A 15,209-nucleotide genomic window follows, 5' to 3' on the forward strand; every position below is an offset into this window, starting at 1 on the left:
ACTTTCATCAGGGTGTTTACTGAATTACCAGGCTCTCACATCCTCAATACTGAGTTCTCTGTACTGGACTAAACTACCTGACTCTCAGATCCCCTTTTACTCTACTGGCTTGTGTAACATTTCCATTCTCCAGTAGGTGGCTAGGAATAATATAGAATCCAGGTGTAATGTGATGTGTGTTCTGCAGATTGCCATAGAGGCTGGAATTAAATCTTCATATAGCTAAAGAGCTGAAAGAGTTTCATCTCTACATCACTTCAATCCTTCACTGGAAAATTGCCTGGAAAGGAGTCAGCCAGGGTGTTTTGTCATGTGGCTACTTGTCTGAGATCACCAGAACTCTTTCACACAGAAAGCAGATACCAGTGTGTACTAGATATGAAATATAAAGACTTTTATATCTCCTTGATCTACTGATCGTTCACAAACAGAGCCCATTAAAGCCATTGAATCCAGATCTCCAGTGAGCTAGGCTGTGGCACACAACTGCAAGTTGGTTCATTTTCTTTCTCTATTATAAATGCCCCAGGCTTCATGTAACGATAATTGCTGCTTCTGCAGAGCCCCAGGAAGAAACACACTTTTTAACTTTTCATCAAAGAAGCGAAACACCAAACTTTATTAATTTTCCATTCAATTTGTTCACATCTTTTCGGTTTTGTAATTCTGAAAACAAGCTATCGTATTTCATCGGACACACTTCCTTCCTGCCTGGAAGGGATACAGCTCTTACTGGTCTCCTTGTTACTCAGCGCTGTGCCTACGAGCAACAAAATGGTTGAGAGAAAAAAAAATATCCATATTTTTTTTTTTTTGTTAACATAGGGTTGGGATATGTCTTGATGTATAAAAGTTTGGTTGCTAAGGAAATGTGTGCAAGGGTTTTATAAATGATCAACTGATTGGTTTTATGATTGGATCTGTGGGTCCTCCATGTTTTCAGTTTGATATATCCACGGTCCTCTCTTTATTTCCGGGTTAACACAATCCACGGTCAGCCTAAGGTTCATTGACGTGACAAAGACAAAACCACATATTAAACCACAGGGTTGGTTTTACTCCTTACACACCACAGAATCCCCCTGCTCAGTATGTGGATGGCAAACCCAAGAAACACCAGTCCACAGTAGAGGAGACCTTTCCTCAAGGGGCTGGAATTCAAGGCTGGGTGTTACAGAGACCCGGTGCCAATGAAAGTGACATGCTTCAGAAGAGACATTGAGGCCATTATAGATCCCAAGGCTCTACTATGAAGAACAGAAACACCCTGAATAAATCCTTTGCAGATCAGAAACCGTGTCTTCAAATCACTCTTCCCTGCAGTGGATCAACCTTTTACGGTATAAACAGCTTCACAAAATAATTAGTACATGTGAAAAATGTCTGAAATGTTTGTAAGTGCACCAGAGTACCTTACACTGTGCCCAAAAGGGGTCTGGAAGTGTTTGACAAATGCAGCAGTGGCACTGTTAGCAAAGCTGTCTGTGTGTCTTAGCCTTGCTCTGTTTAAGAGGCCATTTATCACAGCTGAGTAGCTTTTCCTTCCAAATCTTACACACAGGTATAAATCATTCGCTTTGATTTCAGGGTTTGGGGTTTAAATAATTAAAGAGCTTTCATTTGTCAAGGTTTAGTTATTTACAACTAGAAGCACAAGAGCAAGAGAGAGAGGGGGGGGGGAGGAGTGAGAAACAGAGGGGGACATTAGCTGTAACTGGCAGACAGAGAAATCCCATCCCATCACCCCATCTGGTAACAGATTTGACCAACACAGAAACTAGTGATCCAACTGCTTATGAATAGGGCTCCTCGCTTTTTGCCTTTGAAGTTTCTGGGTGTTTCAGAGCGATCCAACTGCTTTTGCATGCATTTCAATAAATAATATCATTAATATTTTACTTTGAATGGCAGAGGCCAGGCTTAAGCCTTTTATAGCTCCATGCAGTAGAATCCTACAAGCTTATATGGTTGCCATTGATCACCAATTGGCCGATTGTACGTACTACACATTGATGACTATGTGAACATGCATGTAGTCTTGAATATTGTATTTGCTAGGAAACATGCAGTTCCACTACCCCCAGCTATGCCAGAATGGGTAGCTACTGCATAGTCCATGCTGGGCATGTTTTGGCCCCTGGTACTGTCATACAAATACACTATTTTGGGGTACTAGTAGGTCTGGTCCAGGTTATCCTTATAGATTAAACAGAGAAGCAGATCCTGTGAACAGGCACAGAAGAGGAGTAAAGCTAGTATTATGTTCTCCTTTGAAGAACTAACAACAAAGAGAGAGTAATGGAGGAAGAGTGCCACCTGCTGGATCCATAAAGGACCATTTAATTTTACTTTAATGTGGAGGTGCCAGGTAAAGTCAATTTGTTTCCCTAAAGAAACACAGCCTGTTTTTGTTATGCCTTGTAATTATTTCTCAGTCTTTCCTTAGTGGGTTTTTTCAGAGGTGAAGATTCCTTCAAATGAATTATTATAACATGATACTGGTACAGCAAGACCGCCATCTGTTGGATATTACGAAAATGTTATCAATTATAAGGGACTTTGAAAATTCTACTCTGTAAGGTGATATTTTTTAATAGATGCAATAGTTTGAGGGCACTGGGGGTGCAAAACAATACTGCATTCTTACAATTTAGAATAAAAGAATGAATATTTTACAGTTCATAAGATCATTCATTATAATATACAGATTCAGAGTTTGGCTCATACTTATTATAGCAAATACACAGTGGGTGAGATTTCTACAGCACTACAAAATTGAAATCAAACCTCACATTTAACTGTAGAACAATATGTGAAAGTGCAAATCTATCCCAACCTGTATGCAATGTTTTAGACCCCTTTAATGAAAGGAAGAATAACATATAATTGTAAATACAAAGTGTGTTTTAATTATTCAAATAACAATGCTAAAAATGATAAACCGCTGTTACAAACCATGGGAATTGAAAGCGGATGCAGTTCTACTTGTCTGTCTCCAGGTTTGTGATCGTCTGTATGCATCTCCGTCTGCTGAAATGTCAGCTAATACTACGTCAAAATCGTTTCCATTATTTCCCAGATTAAGGGAAAAAAAAGTCTTCTACGTCACCACCCATGACCAGAGAAGGCCGACACATTCAAGTGGTAAAGAATGAATATTGAGTCACCATTTCCATCAGTTCAATAGAATGTCAATTGGATATAGCCTAAGAGTGGACACACTGTTCACATGAAGCCAGGTCGCCCGACAGGAAGACACAGCTCCAGGAGATTTGATTATTACCAATACTTTTATTAAATTGAATGGAAGACCCATATTTGTATGACATATGGGAATATATTTATGTATTCATTGATTGAAAAAAAGAGCCAATTTTGTTGTATTTACCATGTATTTATTTTACTATACATGGTAAACGTACTTTCCTTACACAAGAAGTATAGAGGAAGGTTCACAAACAAAAAATACATATGCCAAGCATATATGTAGAATGCATCATAAGTATAACACACAGTAGTCTGGTATGGATTCAGTCATGTAGGAGTAATTTAGAAACATGAACAGGGCAATCCAATATACAAGAGCACCACTATAATACAGCACTTTCCTCTCGCTTGTACACAACAGTAGCTTTCTCATGACAGGGAAACACAATTCTAAAGCTCTAACAAGATTATTACCAGTAAAAGGTCATGAATGCTTTTTTTGTTTTTTTAATTCACAGTTTATTAGAGACTGTACTAAAAGACTGCCTACACGGCTAATTTCGGCTATTTTTGTACATTGTAAATGCAGCAAAAAACCCTACTCTAGCACTCTCCAAAATGCTGCCTTCCTAAGCAGCTGTTGCTAGAGGACAAACGTACATATCTAATTTATTACAACAGCCTCTCTAACCAAATAATCTTCAATGGATATGCAATGGTTCTGTACTAAGAAACAATGGTAGCAATGGCCAGCTACAATGCTATAAACCACAGTGGTAACACATTTAGGTATGGAATCACAACAGGATCGACTAACACAAACTCTGGTAGCACATCAGTAACAGTGTGCAGTGAAGTATTGCAGCTTAATCCATGTATGTGCTAGTGTTCTTTCAGGGCACAGTACTACACTGGTATTATAATGTGATCTCAATGGGATTTTTCAGGGGGCTTTGTTATCTTCAGCGTTCTTGATCCTCACACTGTCACAATTCATTCTTGCTCACTGCTTCACCTCTACCAAGAAGAGTCTTTGCACTTCAATTGCATTGAACATGCTGTTGCATATCTTTTCTCAACAAACCTATTCTGCCTAAGGTATCCCGTCGTCACCAGGCAAATGATCATCAAGTTAGAATGATTCTGATTCTAAGATACCCTCAATTTTGTGACCTAATCCTAACAAACATACACACTGTTTGCACACACTCTTTAACAGTCTTTATACTTCAGACCAATACTGTACACGCTGTATCCATTCCCTTGCCCCTGCATCAGACGTAGAGAGTGTGTGCAAACAGGGTTACATGCTCAGAGGGGTAGATCCTATTTAAATGTCTTCTAATAATGGTAAAGGAAAAGGGCAAAACACATACCAGTGCTTTTGTGTCTGTCCCACAAAGGAACAGGGAGGGAATAGGTTGGAATGCAGTTTGTATTGATCTCTTTATTGAACAGTGCTGTGAAGCAAGTAGGAATCCTCCTCCCTTCGCTGTACATGTTAACCCTGCCAGCACTGGTTATCCGAGACCTCACGCTGCCCCCTATAGATGACTAGTTGTCCAGCATGGAGCGCTGAAGAGCCTCTTGCATCATAGCGTGCTCGTCTGCAGAATAGTCCTGAAGGGAGACAGGGGGGTGTGAAAGAGATACTCGGCTACTCTGAAGAATGCAGCATATCATGAAAGGAAATTGGCATCAATTTGCAGCCCACAGACAACACTCACACAGCGACACTACCTAATCCATCAGAGCTACAGAAACCTAGTGCATTAAAAAAATCCTGAATTAAAATGAATGAAAACTGCATACCACAAAAGTATCGTAGGAGAAAGTGTGGCGCATCTTTAAGTGCTGGAAGAAGTTGGCGCTCTTGTAGTTTGGGTCTCCCCATGGCATCGAAGCGCAGATTGGACACACCTTGGGAACAATACACAAAATAAATAGGTTTCGGTGCCACTGTACTTAAAGGATGTCATGAAAGGAAGCCCTCGACCTGGGCTCACTCACCACCTGGCGTGGGTCACGTGAGTGCTGGGCATTGCAGTGTTCCACTAGCCCCTCCTGATCAAGGTTCTGGGAGCCACAGTACGGACAGGTGAAGGTGAAGCGGTTTGGCACAGCGCTGCAAGAGAAGGGACAGGATTTTTGAAATATAGCTTATTGTGAGTCACCTGCAATTGCAAATACAAAAACACAAGTGACAATTGTTCATAAGTGACATTGCAAAAACTCAAGTATTATTAGTAAAACCCTACAATGTTAAAAACACCTGGAACTCTCAAATGCTGTAGTTTCAGACTAAGCATACATTCAAATCTGCCCCTGATCACCCTGTTCTATGGTAAGAGCTATCTGTATAAAGACAGCGTAGAAATTGTATTTTACGTGAAGTTTGTACCCGTAAGAAGATTGCATCCTGCAGTTTTTCTGGGCAGACATTTTATTTGCACATGAAGCTACTGAATGCGTGGTAGAGAGAAGTGCTGAATTTAAAATAAACCTTGGAAAATCTTTTTAAAAAGCTGCTCCATACCTGAGTCGGGAAGGCTGCGATTTGGCAGTTGTGCTGACCCCTTCCATGATGTACTCCTGAAACTTGGGGCAGGCTGCAGTGTGACTGCGCATCTGGGACAGGTACACCTGCCGAGGAACAACCAGACTGGAATTACAGATTAAACCCATTACTGTAAATACCTTTCTCTCCATAATGTGCTGCACTGAAATCTCCCTGTGATACTGCCTTGTGCCAAAGATGTTATGTATTTGGGTATGACGGTGTGCAGTCTGTGGTACTCACCTGTGAATGCACTGCTCCCCTATGGAAGGCCTATTACAAGCGGTTGTCAGGGGTGCTCACCTGTGCACGACAGCCCTTGCAGGTGCCCTGGGAGTTCTGAATGTGGGCCTCCAGCCCGACAGAGGCTGTCCACTTGGTGAGCGCAGTCCGGCACACGGCACACACTGGCTTCTGAGGACGCAGGCACTCCTGCAGACAGCTCGAGCAGAACCTAGGAGGAGCAACAGCAAGAAGCACCACTATGTGGGGGTGAGTGGAGCAACACTGTGCCACAGGGCTGCACCTATGGTGCATACAAGGTGCTTTTTCAAAGTGTTTTCAGTGAGAGAAACTCAAAGGGGTTGTTCATGTGGCCATTGCTAAGGGGATAATACTGTATGACATGGCCAATGCGCAGTGTGCTGCAGTCCTTCTGGCAATGGGTCTGGAACGTGCACTGGCTGAGAAGCAACATGATCTTGGGATTACGAGCGGGTGGTTTTAGAGGCGGGCAGGCTTAGTGGTAAGAATTGGTAAGAGTTAATAAGAATCAACGTGGACCCAGTGTTAGAGATGAGAGAATCAATGGGAAACATGCTGCATACCATCACCTTGCACATACCTGCTTCTCTACATTCATAGGGTGATGATGCTGTTAAGTGGGAATTAAAAAAAAAAAAAAACTAAACAAAACCGTGTCAGACAGCTACATTACCTGCCTTCATGCAACTTCCTTTTGTGTTGTGTACAGTGCACACCAATGACTTGGTTCAGAAGGGACTGGTAAAGGACGGATTGCACAACATATATTCAATCCACTTCACTACAGATAACAGCTGCGTATGTCTGATTATTGTGATATGAGGATTAGCCATACATCAGACCACCAAAAGCTTTGTGATGATGACTTTGCTAATATTATCAGAAATGTGAAGGAGTGCTTTGAAAAATATACCGGCAGGTTACATAGGACGGCACCTTATCTAAAAGCTTTGTAAAACACTGAACTATATACTGAAAAGCACAACAAACAAAAGAAAATACCCCGTGCAAACCGTGTTGTCTGTAAAACATTTTGATTCTAACCACCTTCACATTTTAAGTCTGCCTTTTTCCCAGTACCCTAAAATTACCTAACTGAACCAACGTAACATCCTTCCAGGTCTTAATCAGTTTATTATTTAATGATACCCAGAAAACCTGAAGGATCCTGCATCCTGAGGACTAGAATTAGGCACCTCTGCCCTAGACAGTCTCAGCTCGTTATTTTGGATTTAACCTTGACCAGAGTGACATCTCTGTTTTGTAGTTCAGAATAGTGTTGCTAGTTGCCCACTCTCAACGCTCTCATTCCCTGCATTACTTCCTTGGCCTAACCGGTTTTTGACAGCCCTGCTACCCACACCCCACCCATACCCATACCGCACATTCCTAGCAAAACAAAGTTGTTTGGTCTAGGTCGGACATCCCAGCGTCCAAAACTATACCATTTATAGCAACCTAATACATGCTGTCTTGGACTGTGAGATTTTGAAAATAAAATATTAGTAACAATAATAAATGATTAAATACATTTTTTTTAAAAAACATATAACATAACAGTTATCAACGTATATATTTCTCCGTCGCCCGCAGAACATTTGTTTTTAAATAAAGCTTTATATATTGTAGCAAAATGTAACTATTACATGGCTATTCACAATGTATATGCATTTATAGCTAGTTAAACCCAAAACCGGGAATAGAAACCTTTTCTGTTTCACGTAGGTAAACGGGAATTGAAAGTTAAGAGCATAACAAAACGCTAGCAATGATGTCTGTGACATGTAGTCCTAAAGACCATCCACTTACTATCCATTTTATGTCACCACGAGTGCCTATAAACTACAAATCCCATCGTGCAACTTCGCTCCTCATGTAAACAAAAAGCGAAAGTACCAAATAGGGATCGTTTTTAACAGGTGACTTGTCATTATTAATAAACATTTAAAAAAGAATATGCACAGCTGACTTAAAATCGGCGTGCAGCGATTTTGTTAGATCATTTTAAGTATAATCTATTCAACCCGAATTAATTGAAGACAGCGTCTGAATTGATGATAATAAAAACAAAACTACCGAAATAGAAACATTATTACTGAGGGCAAAAAGGGAAAAAAAAGAGGATAAAATGTGTTCACTCACGTGTGACCACATTGTGTGGTCATAGGGCGATCGTATATCTCAAGGCATACGGGGCAGACGAATTCTGATATGTCCCTCTCGCTTTCTGCACCGCTCGTCTTTTTCAACCCTGAGTCCAAGCTCCGAAACATCGCCATTTCTCACTGCCGATTCTGATCTGCCTTTTCCGTGTACAATATTCTAGCGTCAGAGCGTCAAGCCGGCTGTAGGAGGAGCGAGGGCGACGGCACCAGTAGTCCCAGACAGAGAAAACTTGGCACTCATGAGTGCTAATCCCACTTTTTGGTTTGAGACAGTATTGGGTTACATGTGGCATCTTAAGTTATTTTTGCTTTTGTTGTCTTGACAACTCTGTTGGTACCGAGGCTTCAGAATAGCTATTCCCCAGGTCAAATAGATGGTGCAAAAAGCATGGTTATTTAGACCATTGGACTATTTCACATAAGGTTTTAAAAACAGTATTTACCTTACTGTTTTCAATAGGTGGTGTGGTTTCCCATACTTATGTATTTTCATTTAAATAATAATAATAATAATAATAATCGTTTGTAGTTGTTATCATAGACTTGCTATTATATTTTTGCCTACGGTCAGAAGGTCGTTATTAAAACCATTTTGAATGGTAATAGTAAGTATTGGTTTAGCAATAATAGAAGCTCATGCACCAAACTAGTAGTTTAGCTTTTTCGACCTCGCGCGTTCCCGTTGGCTATTTCCCGGAGCGCGCTGCCGATGTTTTACGGGATGGCGCACGCATGCGTGAGAGGTATTGGGAATTTCCAGCAGAATGCGAAGGTAAGGTGCTGAGTTTAGTGTGGCGTCTTCTCAAAACAGCTTCTCTCATTCTAGCGAAATGTGTCCAACTTTAGAAAACCGGCTCGTAGCAGCCATAGTCTGAGAGCCGGGGCCGCGTGTTTTTCAGTATCCATTTTATATTTGTAAATGGTTTGTCTGAGCGAGGTGTATTTATTGGTGGGGCCCGAGTGAGGCAAACCGAGGATTTAAAATAGCGAGTTTCAGTTTTGTTTTAGTTAAATATGAGGGGATTGGACCTGCTACCTCGCATTAATGATTACTCGTCGCTCATGAATTATTTTGGATGAATGGGTCTCACCCTCCCAGTGTCTGGGAAGGAAAGGACTGACAACCGGAACCTGCCCCTCTGTCGCTTCTGTAGAGATGATCTCATTTAAAAATACAGATTTACTACTACATATCAACGTGCATGTTGTTGGTTCTACAACAGCGATGCAATAATATCACGGGAAAATGAACGTCTCGTATTTTTGTTGGCGTCTCCCCGGTACTCCTGTGCGCGGCGGAAAAGAACTTGGTCAACAGAGTATCGTCGATCTGCACAATGATTGAGGGGCGTGTACTGTGAATAATACTGTGAATAAGCTTGCTTGTCGATGGGCTGGCTGCATTCCTTCGTTACAAAGAGTAGATATTCTAGTATATCCATATAAGCATTAGACACAAACATGCCTGCCAATATGACAATCAAGAGCTGCCCACTCACTTATTGTCTTGAAGCAAATGGATTAATTGACAACATACATTTTGCAATGTTTAAAAGCTGTATTCATCTGTTTTAAGCTACAGTAGTTTCAGCCAGGATAGGGCTTACTGCATATAATGGGGACTCCTTGGGCAGATGCTTTTGTGCTCTCCAAATTACTCTGCTGAAGATTTCCATTCAGAATGTCTGTCTTTCTGGATGCATCTTGCTGGCCTGGCATCTTATAGCCTGTGTCTAGCGTGGTAGAATTATACGGTTATAGTTAATTAAATGCATTTTTTTTTTTTTTTTTTGTTTTGGTATGCTGCACAGGGGAAAGGAAAACATTCAAGAAACAAATGACCACAAGTAATCAAAAATAATAATAAATAGTACAGAATAGAAAAAAAACAATGAAAATAATAATATTTATAGACCTACTGTTTTTTTTCTTGTGTCTTGCAGCTAGATTCTTGCTGCATGAAGTTATTCGTAGGCAGAGAATCCGGGCGGATGAGAGGTGTGCAGTGACCATCTCTGGGGCCCCTAATGGATTCAAAGCTGCGAGAGGACCTGTTGAAGAAGTATGTGCAATCTCTGGAGTGTCGGCTGGAGGTGGGGGGAGGAAGAGGAGGACAGCATCAAGGGGTGGACGAGGCCGGTCTTTGCTCGGCCGCCACAGCACTACTTAGTCTCCACCAGGTCGATCCAGCTCACCGTTTCCAGCTGGTTCGCTTCTATGAAGTGTCAGAGAATGCACTGCGCACACTGAGAAGCTCCAGCTTGCAAGCGCTGGAGACAGCCTTTAATACACTGGAAACCATCTGCACCAACCTTTTGCTCTACCCTTGGAAAAAAGAGTTCCGCTGCATTAAGGTATGTGGTACTGCACAGCAAAAATAAAACTGAAGCAAAGTAGCCTAGTGGTTAGAGATAAGGGATTGGGAGGCAGGATTTCCTAATGGTTGAAGTTCAGGGAGTGGGAGACAAGTTGGTCTGTTGGGAAAATGTGGAAACCAGCTGCCGATAAAAGCTGAAAAATTTAGATAGAGGATGATCTTGTGTTTAGGGTTAAGGGATGTCAATCAAATGAGACATGTTAGTTACATTCATGTTTAAAAAATGGTTTCACAAGAATGAAATCTACAGAGAAAAACATGAGGGAAGAACTTGTATGTGTACAAGTCTGTCTGTAACTTAAGTAACAAATTCAGTAATAAGTCATTGCTTGCAGCAATTGTTGGCAGTTGTTTAATGTAAACTGACCTTTAACAATCCTCCCTCCCTCTCTAAGACCTATTCTCGCTCTCAGCACTTTCAAAATGTATTTTTATTTCTTCCCCTCTGTTCCTTCTAGACTTTTACTGGCCCTTATGTGTACTGCCTGCAGTCAGCTTTGTGTGACTCAGACCTTCGCTCCTTGCTGCGCTCCATGGGTTACTCACGAGACCAGGAGCTACAGTTCCATGCCCGAGAGCCTAGTGGTGGGATAGCTCAGTTACGCCAGATGGCCTTTGAGCTGTTCCTGGCACAGATGGAGTGCCGCTTGCTGAAGGAGCTGGTGGCACAAGCGGGTGGGGGCTCCTTAGACATGGAGGTGGAGGCTGTTGAGATACGTCGAGTAAGTCGCGAAGATGCCAGAGGCTGTGCTGACACCCTGCGTCGCAGAGAGGCCTTGACGGGGGAGGTGTCTCGGCTTACTGTACGCCGCCCTGAGTGTGAGCGGGCCTACCTGAAGCAGCGAGCGGGACGGCCCTACAAATCAGTGGACGTGACAGATGGTGCAGGTCACTGGCAGCCCTCCAGAAAGCCGGTTCTGATGACCACACTCAGCCTCCGCAAGGAGACTCTCTTTGTGGATGCAGAGGAGGACCAGCAGGATGAGATCATTCGACCCACACCCTCTCTGCTGTCTGCGACAGGACCTGCTTACAGCCCTGTGGCCGATTTCTTTCCTGTCACATCTGCCCCTACAGAGCCGCCTCCTCTTTCCTCGTACTCTTCCTACCACCTGTCCTCTCTTGATGAAATCGACCTCTACACAGACCGAGGTGGCGGCTATCGTCTGCCTTCGAAGCAGCAGAGCAGGGACCCTAGAGACAACTGGGGAGCCAAGAGCCCTGCTGCCTCATCTGTTAATGTGAAGTGCCAAGGCTGTGGTGTGGGCAGCACCAGTGTCATCGCCTGCCAGAAGTGCGATATGATCCTGTGTCCTAGCTGCCACGCAGGAGAGCACTCCCCATGCTGTGGGCTCCAGGACTTCCCCAAAGTTTCACGTCCCAGCGAGGGGTACCTGTCTGGTAAAGAGAAGTTGTACGTCTATTCCAGCACTCCCACCCAGTCCCAACTCCCAGACAAGCCCCAGTCCAACTCCAAGCTTTTGCCCAGTAAGGTCAGCACCGCCAGCAGCAGTAGCAATGGCTCGCGCTGCGGCTTCTGTAACAAGCCAGGTGCCTCCCACACATGTCTGCAATGCTCCAAGGTGTCCTGTGACAGTTGCATGACCCTCTATGCTAAAGACTCCTGTGGACGTAAGAACACACCCCATAATTTTGTGCCGAACAACCATCTTAACTACAAATGCAGCTCCATCTCTCACCTGGTGTATCGATAGGACGCGTACTACTCTAGGCACTTGTTAAAGTGGTGTATTGGATCTTCATGTCCTTCAGGGGATGTCATTACCAAGGAAGCCAGGCAAATAATCTTCATGCTTACCCCATACTGTTACCAGACTTTCCTACCTGTTTGGAAAACTTGTCAAATCATTTTACTTGCAAGGCTAATTGAGCTGTATTCACAACCTTCAGCTAAAGTGTATTTCCAGACTCATCTGTTGATTTAATGTAAGAAGTAGCTTCCATTTTAATTTTAGGTAACCATTTGTACACATGAGCTTGCGATTATACCATCAGAATCTCTGATATGTACCGGATATATAGTCTTGAATTCAACTTGAGAACCCATTGACACTATTTTTTCCTTTGCAGTAACAAGAACAAAAAATGCAGCTTCTTTTGCAAACATAAGCTTTACTGTAACATCCATGAAGTTATCTGCACAGTAACACAGTTTTACAAGCTTACCAATCTGCTATTTGGTACTGAACAGAAACCATGGTAAATCATTACACTGGATTTCTTGATCTTTCTTTATGCTTTGACTGGGCTGAGGCACCTTTCTCAACACAAGCTTCTTGATGTATTGTACTACTGTACTATTGTACTACCAATTTAATTTGAGACCTCTGAATTCCTAGCACACCCAGTTGGCCTTGACCTGAAGGAAGTAAGCAATGAACTGAACGCTTGGTATGTAATTGTTTAAGCAAAAAAAATATACAGTTACACGGATGAAGGCACAAGTCGTTTGTCAACTTGACCTTTAAATATTTTTTTTATCTACTTGATTTTCTTAAGTTTTATTGTTAACTTGATGCAAGCCCAAAGTGGCTTGACTGTTACTGTGACAGGAATACCTGTGTGTCACAGGAAGTTCATGATATATAGTATAAAATGGGAACTTGTTTAATATTTAACGTTTACTGTGTTGTCGTTGCCTTTTTTTCCATCGCTCCTATAATCTTTCCCCCACTTAAGTTTTAATCATTTTGTTTTCTGCAGCAGGAAGTGGAATCCAAAAGCCTCTATGCAAAACAAACTGGGGAAATATGAGTTAGCTTGGGATTTCTGTACAGAATAAGGTGGAGTGCTGTGGCTGTTCATTAGATGCCAGTAGAACTTTAAGTCATGGTTCTATACTGTACAATACTGCTGAAAAATAGGGAACAAGCCAGTCTTTTATTTTTGCTTTGTTTTTGTTTATTTTTTCCACCATTTGTCTAGATTGGTGAATGCACAAATAAGAGTGTTAGGTCATGCAAAAGACAGCAGCTTTTGAGTAGCTCTGGTGGTACTACAGAGCTCTAGAGTGTGTGGTGGCATGCATTGAGTTGAATCAAAGCATGGGCACAAGCATCAAAGATGCCCCTAGCTAGGAACACGTACCAGTTCAAAATCCAGGGAAGTCCAATGGAGATAAACAGGACCCTGGTTGCACCCATGAGGTTTTTGACTAGTACATTTTTATAAGGAGCCTTGGTGTGGTGTCATGGCTTTGACCATCTAGATTACAAATACAGAATTGTAGTGCAGCTTGCTTAAAATGTTTTCTGTCATTACTATTTGAAACCATAACACATGTGTAATACTTTGAAAAACTTCCACCATATGAGCTAATCCATATAATTCCCAGTTACTACCAAAGCCTGTATCGATTTAATAACTTTCTACATTCAGGCTTCAACGCCAGCTCCCAACAAGGGCACCTTTTGATCTATCCATGCAGTCTTCTTTCTTGCCTGTGCTGTTTTGGGAAATCAAATCTCAGAAATACACATTTGAGAAAACCCACAAAGTATTACAATCAAACAAGTCTTTCTTTTCAGCAGTTCAGCTCCGGTATTGCAAATTAAGGCAGGATTTGAAAAAATGGGTTTGCCGTTGCTCCAGTGTACCATCAGAAGCAATTGCAAGGACTTGCCACCAATAAATCTTGTTGGATGGTATCTCCTAGGCATGCTGTGTTCATGGGATGTGTTGTTTGCAACATTTTACCCACTTGTGGCACTGCCCTGTCAAATACATTTGATACTACTAGTTGTTGAAGTTCCCAACCCAAGCTTTATTTTATAAATTCTTGGCTGGAGTTTAATACCAAAAATAATCTACAAAAATATGATTAAGAACAACACTGCAACTCTTCACAAAAAATCAACTTTGAGTTTTCAAGTTTGCTCAATTGTAGTTGTTGACCCATTGATGTCTGGGATTGTTTCTGGGCCTGATCTGAGTTTCAAAAGTAGACTTTGGGAGGCATACTGTACATATCAATTTATATTATTTTATATTCACGATTTGACCCTTTTTTATATGGGTTTACTCACCTTGCTGGATCCTTTGATGCATAAGCATTGTGGAAACAACAGTTGGGTTATTTAGCAAGTATTAACATCCGGAAGTTTGTAGTCTCAATGACAAACTGACTTTGTGCTGAGTCCGCAAGACTGGGTTTGATACGGTCATCTCTGGTACCATCTAGATGGAGCTGAAGAATAATGCATTCAATACCTTTGTGAACTAGAGGCACAGAAAGGTTACCTTAAAAAAAGTTTTGGGAAAGTTCAGATGGTGGATAAATTGCAGAGAATAGAGGAAGTTGATTACAGTAGCTTCTTATTACCCGCTGCCTCTGGCTGGTATTAGAATTGATCTGTGTTTGTAAAATAATGAAATCCGAGGGCTGTAATCTGATGGACACTTGATTGTTTGAGCCATTTTCTGTATTTAAAAAAGAAAGAAAGAAAGTCTTCTGAAGACCCAGTTAATTAAACCCATCCCTGTAAAAGAAATGTCTGATTTATTTGATTTGTTTCCAGTTTTTTTTAGTAATTTAAATAGGTGAGAGTGTGTTGACAACCCAAATCAGTTTTGGGGCTGACCCCATGAGGGGTGTTAAACTTAAACCTGTGGAAGTTTA

General features: G+C 41.8%; 2 protein-coding genes across 2 annotated transcripts; one reads left to right on the plus strand and one right to left on the minus strand.

Annotated features, from left to right (window-relative positions):
- Positions 1 to 3,271: 3,271 nt before the first annotated feature.
- On the minus strand, positions 3,272 to 8,469 carry LOC117433232 (E3 ubiquitin-protein ligase RNF114-like). The gene is made up of 6 exons (XM_034055323.3): positions 8,171 to 8,469; positions 6,068 to 6,218; positions 5,744 to 5,850; positions 5,218 to 5,332; positions 5,020 to 5,127; positions 3,272 to 4,827 (listed from the first exon to the last, which is right to left on the minus strand). The coding sequence occupies exons 1-6, from the start codon at positions 8,305 to 8,307 to the stop codon at positions 4,762 to 4,764; spliced, it is 684 nt and encodes a 227-aa protein (XP_033911214.1). The 5' UTR covers positions 8,308 to 8,469; the 3' UTR covers positions 3,272 to 4,761.
- A 297-nt stretch (positions 8,470 to 8,766) lies between these two features.
- LOC117434143 (spermatogenesis-associated protein 2-like) lies at positions 8,767 to 13,209 on the plus strand. Its single transcript, XM_034056736.3, has 3 exons — positions 8,767 to 8,965; positions 10,137 to 10,547; positions 11,029 to 13,209. The coding sequence occupies exons 2-3, from the start codon at positions 10,221 to 10,223 to the stop codon at positions 12,283 to 12,285; spliced, it is 1,584 nt and encodes a 527-aa protein (XP_033912627.3). The 5' UTR covers positions 8,767 to 8,965; positions 10,137 to 10,220; the 3' UTR covers positions 12,286 to 13,209.
- The last annotated feature ends 2,000 nt before the right edge of the window (positions 13,210 to 15,209 follow it).

This window comes from Acipenser ruthenus, chromosome 29 (genome assembly GCF_902713425.1).
Source record: "Acipenser ruthenus chromosome 29, fAciRut3.2 maternal haplotype, whole genome shotgun sequence".
NCBI lineage: Eukaryota > Metazoa > Chordata > Actinopteri > Acipenseriformes > Acipenseridae > Acipenser > Acipenser ruthenus.

Coding starts and splice junctions, on each gene's coding strand:
- LOC117433232 (XM_034055323.3), bottom strand. CDS start 8,307: ATGGCGATGTTTCGGAGCTTGGACTCAGGGTTGAAAAAGACGAGCGGT. Junction 6,219..8,170: donor ACCACACAATGTGGTCACAC/GTGAGTGAACAC, acceptor TGCTCCTCCTAG/GTTCTGCTCGAGCTGTCTGC. Junction 5,128..5,217: donor CACGTGACCCACGCCAGGTG/GTGAGTGAGCCC, acceptor ATTGTTCCCAAG/GTGTGTCCAATCTGCGCTTC.
- LOC117434143 (XM_034056736.3), top strand. CDS start 10,221: ATGGATTCAAAGCTGCGAGAGGACCTGTTGAAGAAGTATGTGCAATCT. Junction 10,548..11,028: donor AAGAGTTCCGCTGCATTAAG/GTATGTGGTACT, acceptor TGTTCCTTCTAG/ACTTTTACTGGCCCTTATGT.